This window comes from Plectropomus leopardus, chromosome 13 (assembly GCF_026936395.1).
Source record: "Plectropomus leopardus strain MGB_pleo_1.0 chromosome 13, ASM2693639v1, whole genome shotgun sequence".
NCBI classification, from domain to species: domain Eukaryota; kingdom Metazoa; phylum Chordata; class Actinopteri; order Perciformes; family Serranidae; genus Plectropomus; species Plectropomus leopardus.
This window is the reverse complement of record NC_142188.1, coordinates 34,030,714-34,053,027: the sequence shown is the minus strand read 5'-3', so window position 1 is coordinate 34,053,027 and position 22,314 is coordinate 34,030,714. Positions and strand designations below refer to the sequence as shown.

Sequence of the window (22,314 nt, the reverse complement as noted above, 5' to 3'; positions counted from 1 at the left end):
TTCAACAGCATGAACATGTATGGAGCATTATGAAGTACAATATGACAACAGAGACCCTGGACTGTTGAACAACTGAAGACGTATATTAAGCAAGAATAGAAAACATTTCCACTTTCAAAACTCAAATAATTAGTGTCCTCAGTTCCCAAATGCATACTGAGAAAAGGTAATGTCACGCAGTGATAAACATGCTCCTGACCCAACTTTTTGGGATCTTTTTGCAAGCATCACATTCACAATGAGTCTTTATTTACAAAAAAAAAAGTTTATTAGTTTGCGCAATAACTATCTTATCTGTTCAACTCAATATAGGTCGAAAGAGACTTGCAAATCTTTGCATTCTGTTTTTGCTTACATTTTATACAGCACCCCAACTTTTTGGAAATTAGGGCTGTATATTTGCATTTTTGATGCAACTATTTTGTTCTATATCATTTACTTTTACTACTCTGTGTTTTAACATGTAGTGTTTCAATCCTATGTTTGTTGGGTGTTGACACAGTTAGAAGCTGTTGTCACATGAGTAGTGTAATGTGAGTGTATGTTCCACAGAGTGATGGTGCATGCCCCAAGAGCAGACAGCTGTTGGTGATCTGAGCAGAGGTAAAATTTGCAGCAAATGTAAAGTGGTAGTAATATAGTGTAGGTTTCAATTACCACAGGGTATCTGTGTAACAATTCAGCCACAGTTTAGCCCACTGGTCATACACAGTTCAGCCATTAACTAGGTTTCCAGTTAGACTGTTTCCTGTGAGACTCATGCTTTAATGCCTTTATTCATCATCTGTGATCAGATCTCCACAGTCAAAGTGTGCGTCCTAGTCAAATGAGATATCGGAATCGGCCTATGTGCTGAACCAATATATATATATATATATATATATATATATATATATATATATATATATATATTTCTTTATTCTTATTTAGTTTTGGATTTTTTTACAATTAACATTGGACCAATGTTTTTCCAATATTTTTCCAATATTTTTCCCATTTTTGGTAGCATGTCTAAGAGAAAACGTCATTTGTTTCATATCATAGATTTCCTGAACTATTTCCTTCCATTCTATGATTGTTGGGGGTTCCTTATTCAGCCATTTGTGTGTTATTGCTTTCTTACTCCCAGCTAATAATATATGCAATAAATATCTATCCTGTTTATTAAGCCCAGTTGGTACACTTCCTAAATAGACAACACTGAAGGTAAAATCAAGTTCTGAGCTAATTATTGATCTGATAGCAGTCATAACATTCACCCAATAAGAACAGATATTCAGACATTCCCAAAAGATATGAAAATCTCCAGCTGACATTTGACCACACAGTCTCCACTGACCAAACTCTGGTTTGTTACTCTGCAGTTCTTTAATTCTAGTAGTAACCTTAAAATGTTTTTCTAGGCGAATTCCCTCCATAGATCAGAGCTGGAAGTGGTGGACTGTGTCTTACATTTAACTATTACTCTTGAGTTAATTCTATGTTGGCATCTTACTCTCATCTACATTTGTCATAAAGAGTAGAAAGTCCCCTCTCAGACTGCAAGGAAGAGTAAATTTTCAAAATCATTTTTTTATAAAATTTTGCTTTAAGTATATCTACAATAATGTTAGTCAGAATATCTTCTCCCTCTTCAGTGTTTTTAATACTTTTATCAAAATAGGTTCTTAGCTGTAGATATCTGAAGAAATCTTCTTTATCCAAATTATATGTTCTTGTAAGTTGTTCAAAAGTATTTCAACCATTTTTAGATGAAATGATACCATATGCGGTGATCTCTCTGCTTGTCCATAGTTTAAATCTGCAGTCTAGTTTGCTGGTGTGAAATCAAAGTCATAAGATACCAAGCGTAATATTCTTGTAGATCTTTAAAATTTCAGATCCTTACATTTCTTGCGCCTGATGTTGAGATGGACGACACTCCATTTTTAAAGCCTGTCTTTGTATGTATTTTGAAGAGTTTTGTCTCCCAATATAAATTGAAAAGGTATGTTAATTAAATTTTGCTCAATATCCTACTTTGCATCAAAGTTAGGATCACATCAACAAACCAACAGGCGCAGTTGCACTGCTCTGTAATAATCTTCCAAACATGACAGAGCCCTTCCACCTCTAACCTTTGGCAGCTGTAGTGTCTGAAACCTAATCCTCTATCTTTTCTTTTCCCAAATAAAATTTTAAATCATTCTATCCCACTGAGTAAATTGTTTCCGGGGTATTTCAACAGGTAAGGTCTGAAAGAGGAAGAGCAGAAGTATATTCATCTAAATAACATCAATTCAATTATACATATTCATTGGGAGTAATGACCAGCGGTTTCAATCTATTTTCATTTCTGCTGTTTTAGGAGAAAAATTTTGATCATATAACTTTGATAGATCTCCGGGTAGATTTATCCTAAGTATTTGATAACAGTACCTTTCCATTTAAATGTACTCATTTTAGAAACATTTTCTGGTGGTATATAATTATATGTGAGTGTTTGGGTATTATGTTGGTTTAATATATATATATTGGTCTATAAGAATCACATTCTGTCTTATCTTTACCTGGTTTGGGATTTACATAAATTATTGCTTGTCTCCAGGACAATGGGGTCTCTCCACCCGAAGTATATACTTAAAACAATTTTTAAGTGTTGGTATAATGCTCACTCTAAAGGTTTTATACCATTCCAATGGGTAGCCATCGGTACCTGGCATTTTGTTTGCTTTCAACCCTGATATTGCTTTATTTATTTTATCTTCTGTTATCTCTTTTAACGTTAACGTTTTATTTTGCTCTGTCCCAATGGACGGTGGATCCAAACTTATTAAAAAGTTAAAAGTTTTGGATCAGCTGCGTGGGGTTTACTAAATAATTTTGTGTAGAACTTTTCAAACAAGTTTTCTATGTCTTCTAATTCAATACATAATTTATTTGTGTCTGTGTTTGTCTTAACTTCTGCTATCAGACCAGACCCTGATCGTGGTCTGTTCCTGGTTGCGCTGATGCTGTGATCTTGCCTTTGGACACCTCCCTATCAACATATGCATGAGACTGTTATCATCACCCTCAATATCATAGTAGAGTGCAATTAATAATTTCACACCTACCATTATTGTAATATGACATTCATCTGTTTCTATTATTGCCGTGCCTCTCTCCCCCTCTCTCCCCCTCTCTCCTCCTCTCCTTCCCTCTCTCTTTCTCTTTCCTTTTTGCCATGATTGTATTTCATTTGTTATTTACGACATCTTTTGCACGTCTGTCCGTCCTGGAAGAGGGATCCCTCATCATCCTCTGCTGCTCTTCCTGAGGTTTCTTCCTATTTTTCCCCCATTACAGGGGTTCTTTTTCGGGAGTTTTTCCTTGGGTGATGTGAGGGTCTAAGGGCAGAGGGATGTCGTACACTGTAAAGCCCTCTGAGGCAAACCATGTTTTGTGATAATGGGCTCTATAAATAAAATTGACTTGACTTGACTTTCAGCCTGTTGTTTTCGAATTCTCCATGACAGTAAATTCTTAGATTTTGGACTGTTATCATAGAAACTCTGTTTAACATATTTAGCTTTCTTCTCTAACTGTTTTTCATTGATGTTGTTCAGAGTTTGTTTAATTTTTTGGATCTTGGTTAGGATTGTAGTGTCATTATTCTTCATATGTTTTCTCTCCAGACATTTTAACATATCGGTTAAATCTCTAATTTGTTTCTCTTTTTCCTTTTTCTTCCGAGCTGACCAGGCTAAAAGGATGGTGTTGAGTCTCCATATTGTCGCTTTTGGTTTATTATTTAGGTTTAGTGACAAATACACCTCTGCATGGTCAGAAATATCATTTACAACTATTTCACATCTTATAGCCCTGTGTGTATCTATAATGAACATAAAAACATGACCAATTCTTGAATACACATTGCGCGGAGAAAAAAAAAAGTAAAGCACTTATCATGATGATGTAAATCTCTCCATATATCAATCCTGCCTATTTCTTTTAACATTTTCTTAACATAAAGTGCTTCTGACTGTATCCTTTTTGTTCTGTTCAAGGAATCTAAAGAGGGATTCAAACAAACATTAGTCTCCTCCACATATGAACACACCTGATGCTTCCACTGATATAAGTTAAAAATCTTATTTATTAATTCTTTATACCCTAGTGGTCTGTAAATATTCAGGAGTGTCACTTCTTTGTTGACAATAAAACCTTTCAGTAGTAGATACCACCCCTCCATGTCATTAATTTGAGAGGAGAGCTGGATGTTTACTCTATTTGATATCAAAATTGCAACCTCTCTTGAATTTCCTTTTTCAAAAGATGAGTAGAACGTGATTTTAAACCCAGATTTTATCAGTTTTTTATGTCCAGTGTTTGAAAGATGTGTTTCTTGCGAAAAAAAATGATATCTTGCTTTTCTCTTTTCATATAAGTTATTGCTTTACCTCTTTTAATAGGATTATGTAACCCGTTAACATTGAGGGTAACTATTTCATATCCTTCAAGTTGCATACTATTGAGTTACAGTAAGATTAGAAAGGTTACCAGTGTATCTGTACATCCAATAATGACCTAAACAAAAGAACATCTGTCGGTAAAACGACATTAAACTTAATGAACAAGCACACACATTTAACATTGATGACTTCCTATTGTGAAGCATGATTTTAACTTCTGTTTTAGGGGGTAAGCCTTTAAACTCAAGTGCAAACTGACATCTCTGAAAGAATAAACTCAGAGCAGTGCACATAAAAAGAAAACTCAAACAACAGTTCCCAAAGTGGTCATTCTTAAAAGATATAGAAAACTACGTTTAACATAATTACTGGCATGTGTTTAATTAAGGTTGTTGCTGGCATTTCGCTGTATTCTTACTGGTCTTTTAAGGATTAATAGTCATTTCTAACACGGCAGGATTTCATGTGATGTTCATGTTGCGTCGGAACCCCTTCAGTCTTTCTTTAATGTTTGGTATTCGTGTGTCCCTATGTCAGCGCCGTTTGCTATAGGGGCTGTCTCAGTGTCCCCGCGGGCACATTCTTCCCAAGGGGTCCATCGCTGGTGATATCAGAGAGTAGTCCTCATTTCTTCAGGTCATCTGCTGCCTCTGATGCACTATTATAGATAGCTGCCTTTTCTTTTAAAGCTTTTTTGATGGAGGAGTAAGCCTTTCTCTTCAACATTATTTCGGTCAGGTAATCCTGCTCAAAAAGTACTCGTTATAACACGTTAAAATACTGTTATAATACTTGCCATCGTAGCGAACATCACACCTTTTCCAAGCAGTATGAAGAGCAAGCTCCTTGGTGTTATACTCCATAAAGTTGACGAGGATCAACCTTGGGTTTGCGCTGGGTGGGGGTTTGACTCCGAGGGACCTGTGGCAGCATTGAATGTGGAAGGGAGTGTCTAGCAGCTGCAGCTCGTTTTTAAGAAAGTTTTCAATAAAATCCTGCATGTTTCCTCCCTCGGCTTCTTTGGGTATTCTGTGGATCTTTAAATTGTTTCTGCGTGAACGCCCCTCCTGGTCCATGAGTTTAGCTTTAAATTCTTCATGAAGTTCTAAGGTGGTTGAGTAATTCTTTAGCATCAGAGCTCCACTCTTCTACTTCAGCTATTCTCTGCTCTGCCTGCTCAACTCGATCTGTTACCTCTTTTAAGTCATTAACCACAACATTTAACTTCTGATTAACTTCACTTATAAAGTCGGTCAGTTCACTCTTCATTGCCCAATGGTTTCGGTCAGAAATTTTTCACCTCGGAGTGGACTGACTGTATTTCAATGATGCAATGATGTTAGCTTGTATCGCCTCCATGTCCTCATGCTCAGCTTGGCTGCTAACGCCGTTGCCAGTCTCCCCACCTTCACTCAGCAAACAGTGGCTGGTCTTCTTGTTTCGCTGCAGTTTTCTTCTACTTTCACGTTTATTCCCCCATCATGCTACATTAAACAGAAGTTGTGTCTAAAAACAGCTGCTTGGAGAGGGGGACATACGACCGCTTGGGAGCGTGAGGTTTATGCTGCCACTTGCCTCTGCGCCATACTGGAAGTCTATAAATATATTTCTTAATCAATAAAGTGAACCTGTACAAAACATCAACCCTATATTTGAGTATTTTTCTTATTTTCACAGTGATTAAATTTTAAATACAGTGAAAAACACTGTATTTGATGTCACCATCTGCTGGTAGGCCATCATAAGAATATGTATAATATGATGTTAATTCTACAACAGAAGAGACTTAATGATCACTAAAATTGGGTGGAAAGAAAGTGGACATATCAATATTAGTATTGGCTATCGTCAAAATTAATTGTTATATCTTGGGATGTGGCATATCAGATATCAGCAAAAAATCAGATCTCGTGCGGCCCTAGTTTGTTTGTAGCAGCTGGAGAGGCTGGTGTCGAGGATTCATATCCTTTACCACAAAATTTCATTTAGTTTCACTGTAATTATTAACCTTAATTTCATTAAATGTATTAAATTAAATGTCATTACATTTTGTTAAATTAAATTTCTAAGACTGGAGCAGTACACAACAGAGTGTAAATAACAGAGTTATGCTGCTCTGCTTTGCACTGCCCTCTGCTTCCATCACCCTTCTCTCTTTCCATCACAGTTCATTTAGTGGTTTGTGACAACTCACCATGCTGTTATACTGTGATTCACTGTGTACAATGCAATGCAGTTAAGATGAAAACTGGATTCATTCAACTGACAAAAAAAAAATACAATTGATTATTTCAAATATGGACATTTAAGGGGCTGCCCTAGTGTAGTTCTGCATTGTGATTCACAGAACTTTTAACTCCTACATAACCAACTCTGAAATGATACAACCATTTAGAGTTATCCAAAGACATGTCATAAACATGGGAATCTTTCCCATCTGTGCCATCCACCAATGTGATGTGAACAAATGACAGCAGCCTTTTATACAAGCTTGGAAGTCTTGGCTGCTAGCAATCTAACTTCAACATGAAGTGTGTGTCAGTTAGGATTTTTTAATTAAGCATTTTGTCTGAATGTATAACTCATTTTTGTGGATAAGCTGTCAAATAGTTGCACAAACTCTATTCAAAAAGACATTCTACAGGTTGCCCTTAATTTGCCTTGAGGCCTGACAGCTACCAAGTGCAGTTCTGCTATGATCCATCTACTTGACATATTTTGAAATGTTCATAAAGCTGTTAGTGAAGGCACAGAGAATAGTGGGAGATCTTAATGGACAAAGGGAGCCTGTTTGAGAAGGCAGTGGTGTCTAAGATTGTAATGAAACACTGACAGATACAAAGCAAAGCCCTGACTGTTACCTACAATAGCAGAAGAGAAGCCTCATTAAATTCACTGCAGCAAACTGAGAGGAACAAACACAAAAAAATAGACTATCAAAGAGCCACATTCATTAGAGCGACAGCGAAATGAGTTTTGAGAGAGAATGTGCTTTCTTCTTCCCATGTGAGGTCCCATTCATTCACGCCACGCAGAGAGAGAGACAGACTACCCCAGCAGCCCCCCTCTCCCCGGCTGACTGCATCCACTTGGCCATCAGCCCAGACACACAGTGCAGAGAAACAGCCTGACAACAGCTGCAGCCACTACACACACTCACACACACATGCAAATCCACACACACTGTGTCACATCTAAACTACACACAGATCTGCACAAACACGCTATAATTTGCAACAATATGGGCTTTCCAGGATGAATGGCAACATGTTTCTAGCATGAAGCTGCTAAGAGCTTGCAGATACTCAGTGCCTTATATTTAATCATTTTCACAGTAATCATTCCTTATTGTTGTCATGGTGGAGAAATCCTCTGAAACACCTGGGGATACTTTACATCTATACTGATGCTACTGTGCCATACTAATGAAACTGTTTCAGATAGCTAACCAGCTACTTAGAGCTTGCATGGGCAGTTTTAATTATTACTATCCTTGAATGATTTCTACGGCCAGACGCCTGTTATGAAGAGGTCACAACTCTGCAACACATGTAGTGTTAACAAGGCTTGGGCAGTATCACTATGTGACAGTATACCAGGCTATTTAAAAAGGCCCTCCTCTTTCTAATAAACTCATTGTATGTAATGCACAGTACACACCAAGAGAGCTCAGTCTCTGGTCTCTACTGATGGATCTTTTGATGGTTGATACAGTGGTTTTATTAAGTAGATGACTACCAGGAGTAACCAAGACGGTTTGGGAGAGTTTGATTTTGTTTCTGTCGAATTTGAGTGAAGTGCGTTTTATAATGAGTTATCGCAATTAAGCCTCGTCAGTCTACCTTGACTAAGTGAGAGTTAAATTCAAAAGGTCTATTTCTCTTAATATGGGAAATAGCTGTAAGAATATTACTTTTCTTAGTATTTTATTGAGACCTCCTCCATAAAAGCTTGAGTATCCCTTCTTAGATGTCCCCCGTGTCCAGTAGGCCTTGTTCAGTTCAGACTGTCACCCCAAAGCTCAGCACTGCATCGCTGTGGAGAGGGGTTTACAGTAACATATTTTAGCATGGCCAGTGGATTTTTTTTCATGTACCAGCTACCTTAGCCAGTGAAATTTGGACACTGTTTGGGACTTTTGATTCTCTGCCCAAACCCGATTGGGCCTGAACCTGGCAGGTCAGCATTATTTCAACTCCCACTTGAGGCCCTTTGCTGCATGTCATCACCACTCTCTATCCCCCTTTCACGCTGATCTGTCCTTTCCACTAAAAGGCTAAAATGCCCAAAAGAAAATCTTTAAAAAAAATTCCAGCAGGCTTGAATCAGGTAGGGCTCTCAAAAACTATTGTTTAGTGAATGCTAATTATAGCTAGTTTCAACATTCAAGACAACTGCCCAGGGGTAAAGTTTTATATAACTCACCTGATTAAATTTTGTTAAGGCTTATAGTTTTGCATATTCAAGGGAAGAGTTACTTCAGTGACAGGCTGTCTTGCTAGGGCTACAGTCTGTGAGTAAGATCCAGCCCTCGCTCCTCTATAGCTCCACCCTCTGGCTCCAAAAAAACGAGATGGCAACAATCCAAATGTCAAACGCGAGGCTTATAAATATCAGTCTACAAACCAGACGTAACGGCTTCTACATCTATTGTTTGTTGGTTCAGACAGACCAATAGTAGACCACTAGTTCCTACCAGACCATTCATTTCCTCATACCAACTACCTTCAAATTTGCTTCACCCAGATAGTGCATCATTCATCTGAGCTGAGACATTTCTATCAAACAATGAACAGAGACATGTGACAGAAAGACAGAGTGAGATCGTGAAGAGGGCAGAGTGTTTTGGTCACACTAAGGAAATGCTTTAAAACTCTCTGGTGCTGAACAATGGCTTTCCTTCCTGCCTGTCTGAAATGGAGATGCTGATAATAGCAAAAGCTCTGCTCACACACTCCCTGATTACTGAAGAGAGTTCTCTCAAACCAGACGAGAGAAAAATACATGACTATTGTGCTGACATCCACATCAACACATAATAGTAGTAGTGATTTCTGAGGCCACTATGTCTGGTATTTATGTGTCTAGTGTCTCTCATTGTATCACAGTCCTTCACATTTCAGACCTGATTCTGCAGCCATGCTTTTCTCAGGGTGTGTGCATATTTAACCAGCCTATCAATTATTCAGCAGTGAGGAAGTATTCCAAGCCTAGTAGTGCAGCTTCACATTTTAAAGATACATAATCTGTCCAAACTGACTTGCAGTTAACCAAAATTCATTTGCTTCATATTCGCTGATAACTCATCGAGAGGCTGCTGCTCTTTGCTGTGCTGTGATCAGTTCATCAGCAGATTCCAACTACAGGTTCTACAGAGTTATCATACTGATAGGGCTGCAGTCACGGCACATATTACATTGTAACGCAGAAATTTCTGTGGTAGTATCCTACACATTGGTGAACCCTAATGCATTTTAAGAACCTAAAAATATCCCTAAGTCCGTGGGACGTCCCTGCCAGCCCGCCAACACTGCTGCCACAGAGCTTCAGACAGGCGGGATGACAGTGGGAAGATGTCAGATCTGTGTGCAGCCCAAGAACAAAAACAGGGACATATCACTGACAGTATGATATCATCCAAGTTTCACTCTCAGTGGTTTCTGAGACATGAGACAGTGATCTCACGTGTTCAAATTGTAGCAGTAATGATAGGATGCGTCCTGGGGTATAGTATATAAGGTAGTATTTGTGTACGGCACACACACAGAGAAACAGGATTTCTAAATACACTGGTAATGCTGTGATACTGTTAGTGATACTGTTTGCTGCATCCTCTTAGATAAGAATGCGTCAGGGACAAAAGATATGTACCAAGCAAAATCCCCGTTACTAAACTGTTTTCATGAAAATGTTGTGAAGTGAACATATCACTGCTTGGAGTGAAGAGACAATGTTTCTTTGCGCTAATCAAACACTACATTTATGTAGTGCACTGGTTTAGCAGAATCATAGTTTAAGGTGGATGGTGGGCATATAGAGTGCAGAGTCACTCCTATGTGGCTCCTTACAGATGCATTTGCAGTTTACAATGAGTTGTATATATAGTACATTATTTGTAGGAGACAGGGTTCCCAGCAGGGCCAGAATGTTGCCTTTCCCAGTCTCATTAAACCTTTATAGAAGCAAAATTCCAGTATGTGCACTCTGCTTTGTTCCTAACTTTACTGATGCTAAATGGGACTTTAGGAACTAAAGACTGTCCAAATCAGTGCAGAAGAAATGACACATCTTGAGAAGACATGCAGTTTAAACACACACACACACACACACACACACACATATATATGAATTTACATACTTGGAATTCCACAGTAACATATGAAACCATTTACCTTCCCACTGCAGATGTGGCATATTGCTTTGTACTCATGGTGAGCATTTAAGATCCAGACTGAAATAGTCTGTAGTAAAACAAAATGTTTAAATGTGTCCACAGAAACACAATTGTAGAAATGTGTCACAGTTCAGACTTTTTTACATTGTTTTGGTTTTCCAAATAAGTGCCGTTTCCTCCCTCCTTCCTTCCCTCCCTCTCTAACAGCTCCTATCTGATGGCCTGCAAGTAGCACCTCCCCCACCCTGTAACTCCCACTGCTCCACAGATCACCACCTCCACCTCCACATGTCTGAGGCATGACACAATACCAAAAACAACCTCCTGTTCCCATTTCCCCTTCACACTCTGAGCCATGACACATTATCATCCTGTTAAAGTTTGTTTAGGTCACATGGAGGCAATGATGAGGTCAGTCATATGGTCTTTAGCATCAGTATGTTTTTTATGTAAATGTAAGATTACGCTTATTCCCAGGAAGTTACCAAAAGCTTTTCATAGCTCATTACACATTTTCCTGACACAATGCACTGTGTGTGAGCAATATGTGGCTTGGCAGTAATTTAGGTGAAGCGATCAACTCTATGAAGACCTGAATATACTTAAAAATGGATGCAGACCTGGACAGAAGGGATGGGACATATTACTGCGATACATCACAAGACCTCCTCATGCAACACATTATTGATACCCTAGCGGCAAATGTCCATATTGTCACTAAAACATACAGGTGCTCTGAACATCCCCCACATTAGAAAGAAATTTTGCAGGTGAGGGTTTACATATCACAATTTTAACAGGACACAATATTGAAAGGATTTCAGAGTACAAATACCTGGGCATCTGGTTAGATTAAAAACTTAAATTTAAATTTCGTATTGACATATGCTTGCAAGTAAATTAAAAGAAAAAAAAACTGGATATCTAAATAGAAACAAATCAAATTTTCCTTTGTTTTGTAGTAACAGATAGTCTGGATCAGCTCTGGATTGTGGTGATATGCCTCAACATCATTACTCGCAACAGTTACTCCACCCATCTTTGTATTTTATATGATAAGGTGGGCTGGGCACCTTTATCAGTCAGAGGAGATATGCATTGGTTCTTTTCATTTATAAAGTCTTAATCGGTAACATGATAGATAACTGGTCACAAAGTCACTATTCTACATGTTCAGCTGCTTAATGCTCAATGTGCCCCAGACAAATGCTGAATTTGGAAAAACTGCTTTTAGTTTTTCTGAAGCATCTACCTGGAACATCTTGCAACATACATTCAAACATAACACGTTGGTCACTAAAGGCCAGTTTAAAACCCTGATTACCAATTACTCTGCTTACAAAAGTAACCATTTTTAATTGTGTTTGGCCTGTTGTTTTTTGTGTTTTCTGTACTCTTTGTGTGTTGTTTGTTTTTGTGCTCTCGACATCATCAAAAATGAGGACTTGCCCTCAATGATTCCTCGTCTTATAAATAAAGGTTGACTGAAAATTAACCCTTTATCATTTTAAATCAATATGTCATGGTTCCGCTTGAGGGCGCTTAACAAATGAATGAAGGTAATGGTGAACAGAAGAGGAAGATGTGGAAGAAGAAGTCAGAGAAAAAAGAAATGGCGGACAGCATCAAAAAACAAATCTGTGGCTGTATCCAAAGTCCCCACCCTTGCCACACTGTCTGCAGGAGCAGTGTGAGTACGTCGTGGAACCTGTGTTTTATTTCGGTGCCCGTGTTAACAGATTAGAGCAGCCACACTCTCTGCGTGAGCAGCGCTGCTCAGGCGCTCATCTGCGGCACATCTACAAAAACAAAGTCTCGCTAATTTTTACTGCATGATGCACACGGTCTTCAGCAAAAATGGACAGTGAACATGGAGTTTTAAGGGTCATACCAACTTTATACCTCTTTTCACTACATTTTCAATGTAGTTACATATTCATCTGTTTTACTCAACCTTTCCTGTCTCTGTTTCAAAATAAAAGCCTGATGACAACGTTTTTGTTGACTGAATTCCCTCTTTATTGTGAAATATTTGCAGGACCATGTTGTTGACAGTGCGGTGTCTTGCAGGGCATCCCAGTTCGTATCATTTTTCACGTTTTACAACGCAAGACCTTTAAGTCTTTGCACTATGTTTATTGTGTCTTAACAAACAGAATCGGTTATTTTCAGTGATATTAAAAGTGTGTAATGCATTTATTTTCAACTCTAATATCTTCACAACAACACTTTTCCTAAGATACAGTGGCTACCTTTTTTTTCCTTTATTGTACTTCTAATCACCCTATTAATAACATCTTAAGGTGCCAGACTTGACCTGTTAAGATGCCTTACTTTGGAATGAAAAGATGTTAAGATCTTGTGACAACATGCATTTTTGGGTGTCATGTTAACATATGAATTCAGTGAATACAGTCTGTAGGTAGTCAGTGGTTGTGGACAGTTGCTTGTTGGACATTCCAACCAGTAACCTTTTATACAATTAGACAAATCATCAGGAAATCCTTACTTTTTACTATAAAACATTACTTTTCTTTCATGACTCAATAAAAATGACTTGGTTATAGATTGTAGATAAATCCTCCATGTGTACAGAGATGGCTTTTTCTTTGTTGGCCTCTTGACACAGTGAAAAAGATGCACTGTTGAGCTCCCAGTGCCACACAGGGTTAGTGAGTGAAAGTGGTATGAGCTGATGTCTGAGACATTAACAGCCAGGGTGTTAAATCACCCAACCCCCTCAACACCCAGCACCAAACAAACCCGTCTGACACCTGCTGCCTCCCCCAAACAATTCACACTCACATGTAAACATGCAGGAGCCTCATTTACTCAACAGTCATGGAAATGAAGTACCTTTTGGTTTTCTACCCAACTCACTGAGAACGTCAACTCTTTCAGTTGCAGCAGACAGCAATCAAGATTGTTTCAACTGAGAAAGTCAGTTTCAGTGATAAAAGTAGTGCCATGACTAGGGATACACGATACTGGCTTTTTTGCTGATATCTGATATAGTGACTCATCTCAACTCATTTGAGCGATAGCTGATACCAATATATGCACTTTTCCCCCCACCAAATTTTATTGATCATTAAGTCTCCTCTGTAGTGGAATTAACATCATACTCTGCATACTCTTATCATGATGGCCCACCAGCAGATGGAGACATGAAATACAGTGCTTCTCAGTGTGTGTAATATTCATTCATTAAGCATTTGGGACGATTCCATTCATTTAAACCCAATATAGCAAGGCTGCGTGATAGTTAGACACTTGCTTTCTGTTGGGACATGGAGCAGCTGCTGAAACGTGGGACAACTGGTAATATTAAATCCCAATTCGCAAAAAAAACAAAGGTGGTTTAAAGAGGGATCTATAGCGCAGTCTCTGTAAAACAGACTACAGGCTGAAGCAATTTTTACTTAAAGATGGCACTTTGGGGCTGCTATGAAATCCCTTTGTAAAGCCGCCTTTGCTTTTTCACGCAGAATCAAACAACAATGACATCACCTCTAGAAGTGAGCTGTTCCTGTCAGGCCTGATGCTGACGTCTGCCTTCTGCCTTCATTTGGAATAAGAGTATTAACAGTATTAACAATGTGCAGCTGCTATAGTGTGTGTGTGTGTGTGTGTAATAATTTTTGACTGGCCTGAAACATTGAACCACCACATGCAATAAAACGCTAAATTAGCTGTTAATTATTTCTCATGTTGAGAAAGATTCTTTATGGTTGAAGTAATCAGCTAATTGATGTTCCACTTGATGTCATTGTACTGCGTTTACTCCCTGTACTGCTCGGTACCGCAGTCCCCAGGGGCACCAAAGACCTATCAATAATCAGGACTGGTGACTAAAGGGAAAATGCTCTCTTAGCTCAGAGCCACACCCTGCATTGAACTGAGACCAGAAATGAAATAAGAAACCTTTGGAAACTAATGAAATGAGGAGCTTTCCCAGGCTGGGATGGCTGTTATCTAAAGCAAAATGTTTGCTTAGTCACTGGACATTCTGGACAGTTGTCTAAAAGCAGATGATGCAATATGACACCACCCTTACTGAATTTTGTAGAAAGACAAAGACCTGATACAGCAAAGTCACATCTGACTCTGACCTCTCTCTCAGGAAGAATCATAACATTGGCTTCTACAATTTTATATATCTATACATATTTTCTCTTTCTGTCAGCTTCTATTAATAATGTGAATGGATAATGAAGTTTCACCAGGCTGTACAGTATATGATGGTTTAAATGTGTGGCGCTAACATCCCTCCACCTGAATCCCAACTGTGAGTGAACTTCTTACTTTTAGCTTTTCACATAATAAATACACAATAGAAATCAAAAAAATGTTCAAGAAAATTCTCACACCCCAATTTACTTATTAAACACAGAAATACAACTGTACACCTTTTGAATTCAATTTTCTCTCAGTCATGGAAGACTGACGAGGCTTTATTGCCACATTAACTCAACATAAAACACACTTTTTTCAAATTTTTCAGAAACAAAATAAAATTCACCCAAACCGTCTTGGTTACTCTTGCTAGTAATCGTGTATTAGGATGTCCACTGTTCCAACAATCACCAGCTCCAAACGTGCTGTTATTCCCCATGGTCTCTCTCTGCCTGCTGGCTGCCGGCTGTTTACAGTCCTGTAACTTCCCTCTCCACCAGCAGGTGTCACTGTGTCTTTAAGCTTAGCTGCCTGTTCCACCAGTAGAGACCAGAGACAGAGCTCCGGTGGTGTGTGCTGTGCGCTACAAGCAATGCATTTAATAGAAAGAGGAGCACCTGTATTCATGAGGGTTTGGATTTCTTAATACCCTGATACTACCCAAGTATATGTCAAAGTTATATTACTATGGCAACAAGCACGAAGCAACTGTCCTTACACACAAAATGTCTCAATTCTACATGACATTGAAATCTACAGTACTAAATATTTTATTTTGCTGAAGTTATCAACATCATTTCTATCAAGAGAGCACTGCAGAAAGTGTTCAGTTTTAGTTTCCAACAACAACAAGAGCAGTCTTTTACTTGCTCTGAATAGAAGAGCCCAGTGAAGGGAGAGAAATAGGACAGTTTAAGTCCCTTACACCCACCTCTCCTGCACAGAGAGAGGGGAGTGGAGTCCAGCAACCACAGACTGTATGTAAAGGTAGAAGATCTATCTTCACCTACTCTCACTGTTCAAAATTATCGCTCTTTGAGCCTCCTCTTGGAACATAACTCGAATAAGAAAGCACATCAAGATATTTAAGCCCATTCTCACTCAAAAGTCGTTAAATACCACCACCTTTGCAGCCTTGTTGGCGTAAGATCCAGAAACCAAATGCTACCTTTTGTGTGCACATGATATGCCACTAGACAACATCAGCTAAGAATGCAGCCAGACTGAACCATTTGCTGTGTTATCATATACTGACAGCCAGCTGGGCATCACCTCCCATGGCAGCATGATATGCCCTAGACCAGGGGTCGGCAACCTACTATCAAAAGAGCCATTTCTGGCCGAAAACAAAAAAAAAAATCTGTCTGGAGCCGCAGGTAACACAACACATATAGTCTATAGTCAAACTAGCCTATCCATATCATTAATGGGTCTACATAAGAATTCCATAATATGTTTTACCACTATTTATTATTTTTTGTTACATTTTTTGTTTTAATTTTTACCACCAACACTGCAAAGTTAAAGATAATAACTTCTCCATTTTCCTCTGAGACTTCTCCTATCTTGGATTGGGAATCCATAGCTAGTCAGGCCTTTTTGATCCAGGACCGCCCACCATTTTTGAAATTTGGAAAAATTTAGCAGAAAAGACACCAAGGTCACAGAAATATGATGCATATTTTAGTTAATGAAATACATTTTCATATTTTGTTTACAGGCTACATATTTTTGCAATTTTTGCAAAAATTGAATGAAAAATTTTAAAAAATAATCGCAATTCATTTCCATATAATTTCTAATCAGAGACACAGGAGCCACTGGAGAGGGGCAAAAGAGCCGCATGTGGCTCTAGAGCCTCACGTTGCCTACCCCTGCCCTGGACAATGTAGGGTTGAAACACTGCATGTACAGGTCCCTATAGGGCTAGCTGGAGGGGCGGCGGATGGATCTAATAAGCCCTACACTCTCTCTCCCATGTGGGAGTCCAGTGTTCACTTCCCATTTGAATGTGATGTTTTTTTTCTACACCTTACCATGTGCCCCATTCCCTTACCCTAACCATCCATGCCAGCATGTGCGTTTGTTGATGTCAAGGTGTTGGTTGCCATGTGCTTGTGTTGTCTAAACATAACCACGTACAGCCTAACCGCACCATGTGCACTTGCTTACAGAATGTCAACAGAAGAATAGCAAAATATTTAGATGCAGAAGTCCACTGAATCAGCAATATGTGACAACTTAAGATCACTCCCCTGATCTACACAGATAGGGGAGTGAAATGGGGGTTGTTCGGATGTTTTTGTTGTAGTCATGCTTTATTTTAATGTGGTGACACATCTGCTTGACCAGTCACAATGCATAGAACTGCTAGCAACCAAGATCTGGATGCCGCAGGCATCCTGTTTAATCGACGTGTGGACAGTGAGATAACAAATACAATAAAAAACACCCTTTGAATGTTAGCTATCTAAGAACATACTTGCTTTACCAAATGTCTCACATGGCCCCACTTAGAGTTAAGTCAGCATATCAATGTGAGAAAACCATGAACTCAGTGCCTCTTTTATCCTCCAAGTGTTGCTGCATACAACATCTGACTGTGAGTGTTGTCATTTATCTGATTGTGCAACACCCTGCTGCAACTTCATGCAGTTTGATTTCCCTGCAGGGAAGATGAGCCACTATGGGGGGTCAGCACAGTGACTCTCTATAAAAGAGAGTGTCAACTATTTTCATTCTCAACCTTGGCTCTCCTTCTGTGCTTAAACAAATATAGTGTTGCATCATAAAAAAAAGGTGGGTAAGACACAAAGAGCCCTGAAGAAGCAGGAGAAAAACCATCATGTTCTGAAAAGGCTTCATTTATAGTTTAGACTAAAAAGTTACTGAGCAACATACAGATATCTTCAGACTATATGGGTGGCACATGCAACTTCATTTATCACACACACCTACATGGTACCTGTGCAGTGTGATAATCTCTCATGTTGCACCATTTATGAAGCTCTGCCCTCACAATTAAGTGACAATAACAGTTTGTCCTTTGGCTGACAACACAACACAGCACTGGCATCTGCAATCTCTCCAGTACCATTTTATAACTCATGATTTATGTTTTTAAGGTTTCTGGCTATGATAACTTTTGTAATTTTAGCATGTTTCCTTTACCAAAAATTAAAAAAAAAATTAGAAAGGCAAACATTTTTAGAGTAAAGAATCACACAAAAAATTATGGAAAGAAAAAGTCTGAAAGTGTTAAAAAAAAAAACAAAAAAAAACACCCAAAGATTAAAGAAATAAATGCTGTTTTTAAGGGGAAAAGGAAATTCTTGAACTTTTTGAAGGAAAAACAAAGCAAACATTTTCAAAGAAGAAAAAAGAAAAAAAAACTCACAAAAAAGTGTTAAAGAAAAACAAAATTGCCAACAGTTTTTTATATATTTACTAAAAAGTCACCAAAAAGTATTAAGGACAACAAATCAACAAATGCCTTGCAATTATTTCTTTTTTTTTTTTTTTGCAAGATTTTTCTTTCCTACAGAGGTCCAGGCCAAGCCCCCAATCTCAATCTCAAATCCTAGAAATGCTCCTGGGGTGCAGTCTCCATGGCACTCAGTTACATTACATAACACTGAGCCTTCCCAAGCCCCCTGAAATGTTAGTCCTGGTATCTCTGAGGAGGAACAAACTCCGAACATGTTTTGCCTAATTCTTTAAGGCCTGTACAGATTACTAACTGTTATGATGCCATACTCATTAGTAAAAGCTACTTAAAGTATCGTTATATAAAAGTGAATCATCTGGCAGTCTTTAATATTGAATACTTGATAGGAATGGCGCAAAGTGCTCACTGTCGCCCTCCACGGTGGATACTTATGTCAAATCATGGAGAAACCGCATATTTGAAACATGATTTAAAAAGCATAAACGCTGCCTGGTGTATCAGGTAAATGCCGAGTGGTCCAGCAGGAGTATTGGCAAAGAATCTTGCATCATGATTAGGATTTGTTATGTGCGCCTGCTTTCGATCAAGCGAGCAACCAAAAACGAGAGATATTCCACTGGAGTTCGCCTGATGTCATCACGGTACGGCATGTAGGCAGGAGAATGTGATAACTTTAATCTCCCATCTACCCATTGAGCCGACTAAACATACTGGGCTTCTTTAAGCGTGAATCTCACTGCCTGTGGCCGCAGCTCGGTGCCCTGCCCCGGGCAGACAGCAGCGGCAGCAGGCAGTAGTCTGGGCAGAGGATGCACACTGCGATACCTGAGGACATGGTGCAGACTTTTGCTGCATTGAGTCACAACTCCGGTGGGACGGGTCATGTGACCAAACTCTGCACCGTTATGGAGGAGCAAACTGAGGCGCGTCTGTGCTCCGGTGATGATCACGAAACCCCCAGAAAGAGAGAAAACACGAGTAAGAGTCATAAAGTTGAGGTATCGCCATGTTTTTGTGGGGAGCCCTGCTCGGTGCAGGCCGGTAGGCGAGGTCCTGGCAGCTCCACTGCGGCTGTCCTTGGAGAGCTCACCCTGCCTGCACAGCGGTTCCGCTGTCCTAGTCTTTGTGAATAACACCTTAATTACAAAATACCCCCCCCGGGGGGCCCACAGACACACACCGAAACACACGCCAGAGATGGCCAATGCTAAAAACTAACCTGATATTATCTTCTCAGCCGCCGTCTCTTTCTCAGTCATCATATCCCGCAGTTTCACCTCCTCCCGAGCCTTCTCGCCGATGCAGCTACACCAAGCAATCTTCCTGCCGGACTGGGAAACCCACCGGGCCGAAAAACGACAAAAACTTCAACACAAACAGCCTCCGCGCCGCTAATTCGATGTCTCCTTCAGTTCACTTCGCCCTGCCGCTTCCTGTGTTGGGAGAAGGGCGTCAGAGAGCACATGGAAAAGATTTTTTTAGGCGGGGGGGTGGTGAACCTTCGCTGAGAGGATGTTGGAGCCCAGACTGCTGCTGCTCTGTCCGCCCCTCCCTCCAAATTCACGGCTGTCCTGGCCAAGAGTCCCTCTGCTGTTGCTGCTGCTGGCCGCTCTGCAGTCTGCAGCTTTACTCAGCACCGCCGACAGGGATGCTGCACCCCCCCACCCCCACATACACACACACACACACACACACACACAGCACTGAGTCAGGCCAGCACTGAGATCTGAAGGACAAACTTCATGGATAAATAGGCACAAGTTGGATGTCAAGATTTAAACCTTTGAAACCTAAGCAAGCTGGTTTGAGTTTTTTCAAAAACATGGGAAGAAGGCAATGAGCAACGTAACATATGGCCCCAAAAAATAGCTAGAAATTAGTAAAAACTTAAAAGAATATTACCTGAAAACTGAACAAACTGCTGTCTGTCACCAACAATCCATCCCATCCCCTTCATGACACTATTCACAGAGCTCGTTCTCCAACAGACTCCTTCAGCTCTGCTGTCACAATCTTCTAGGCGTTTTGTTTGTTTGTTCTCTGTACATACTGTACATATCTTATTATTATTAGGGCCCCAGCACCGAATGGTGTGAGGACGCTCTTGGAATCCTTGAAATTATTAAGGCCCGAGCACCAAACGTTGCAAGGACCCTCTTGAAACTGAAGGAATTATTATTATAATTATTATTATTAATACTCACTGTGGTCCAACCTCTCTGCATACTTTTTTCTGACTTTCACTGATGAATGATTGCGTCACTCAGAGTCCCACCAGTAGCCTCGACATGCGTGGAAGTGCGAGCACCCGTTCATCGCTCCTTGCAGCTTTAATTATTATTATTATTTTTCTCTCAAATGATTTGCCTTTTTGAGGGCTTTAACATATTCAAAAAGTCATGAAACTTTGCAGACTTATCAGGTCTGGTGAAAAAAATGATATTTTAATGGTCTCGTGCATGGGTGGGAGGAAATCAGTTGGGATCAGTTGCGCCCCCTACTGATTTTCAACGAAACAGCCCCTGCAGTACATTTTACCTAAAGCTCTGAAACTTTGGAGGCCTGTGCAACACCCCAGTACCTACAATAAAGTCTCTTGGGGCCATACCGTAAAACCAACAGGAAGTCAGCCATTTTGATTTGAAGTTGTAATTTTGGTGTATTTTTGGCCATTTTCAGGGGTTGTAATCTTGAGAACTTGTCCTAGAGCTTTCATCAGATTGACTTCAAGTATTATGGCTACCTTCATAAGACCTTTGACAGCAAAAGTTATTCAAATCATGAGTTTTCATCACACCCTGTGATCTGTATGAGGCATCTGATTTGCATGTTCTGCCATGAACCAGGAAGTAAACAGGAAGTGGTATGTAACTCTGCTGTAAATGGTCCAATATGACCCAGACTTCACGTGTTTGACAGGAGTCCCATCCTGAACACATTTATATAACAATTTTAAGTGATAATGAGAGCGCCACCTATTGGCACAACAAAGGCAACGTTTTACAGTAAGATGTCCAGCTCCAAGCAGGTAGACTTGATTGATCTCAAAATGGTCTCAAAAAAGACGTTGATGATGCTTGAAAATGAATATTGAGAGTTTTCGTTGAAAGGCATTACTGAAGTCGGGTGGACAATTTGGATGTTTCGACATGACATCAAAAACTGTTGTAACTTCGCTCCAGATGTTCAGATCTTTACAAAATTTCACAGATTTGATAAGAGTCCAGGCCTGAAGACATCTGCAGTGCAATTTTGAATCTTACTCATTGTGTTGTAACTGCAGGAAAGTTAAGCCCCCCTTGTGGTGCATTTAAGTAGTGCAGACTGTAGATTTTATACTTCCTGTAAGATCCACAGAAGAAGAAGCTAGACAGGAAGTGTGTTTTCTCTTGTTAGTTCTAGGTCGAACATGTTGCTGTCATGAGGCCTGCTCAATTCACTGCCATCCCTTTGTGTACCTTCCTTTAAATGGCACCATCTGTAAGTTTTGCACTACTGGAGTGTTTTAGGTGTGTTGTCAAGTGATTATTTAATGATTTTTTAAGTATAGAAGAGCATTTTTGGCTAATTGTGACATGTCTGTTGAATGTATTACAGCTAATACCTCTGTTTACTTGATGCATAGTAGCTAATTATAGACCTGTAGTGCTTATTTGTTCACATTAGATGATAGATTACCATACTTACCTTTGTTTAACTGTAAAGTGAAAATTGTATTGTCATACTTACCTTGATGATACTGTAGGGGAAAATTCTGTGTTAAAACATTTTGAATTAGTTTTTACTTACCTTTTATGTACCTATATGTTATACTTGTACCGGGAAAAGAATATTTAAGTCGTACTTACCACTTTTGTTAATTA

General features: G+C 39.4%; 1 protein-coding gene across 5 annotated transcripts in view; it reads right to left on the bottom strand.

The window, feature by feature from the left end:
- The window catches only part of hspa12a (heat shock protein family A (Hsp70) member 12A), a 67,916-nt gene extending 47,840 nt beyond the window's left edge, over nt 1-20,076 (bottom strand). For all 5 annotated transcript variants that reach the window (XM_088086474.1, XM_042502091.2, XM_088086476.1 and 2 more), the window contains exon 1: nt 19,671-20,076. In XM_088086474.1, coding sequence (XP_087942600.1) covers nt 19,671-19,713 — 43 coding nt within the window. In that variant the 5' untranslated portion in view covers nt 19,714-20,076. The remainder of the gene's footprint in view (nt 1-19,670) is intronic.
- Nucleotides 20,077-22,314: the final 2,238 nt, after the last annotated feature.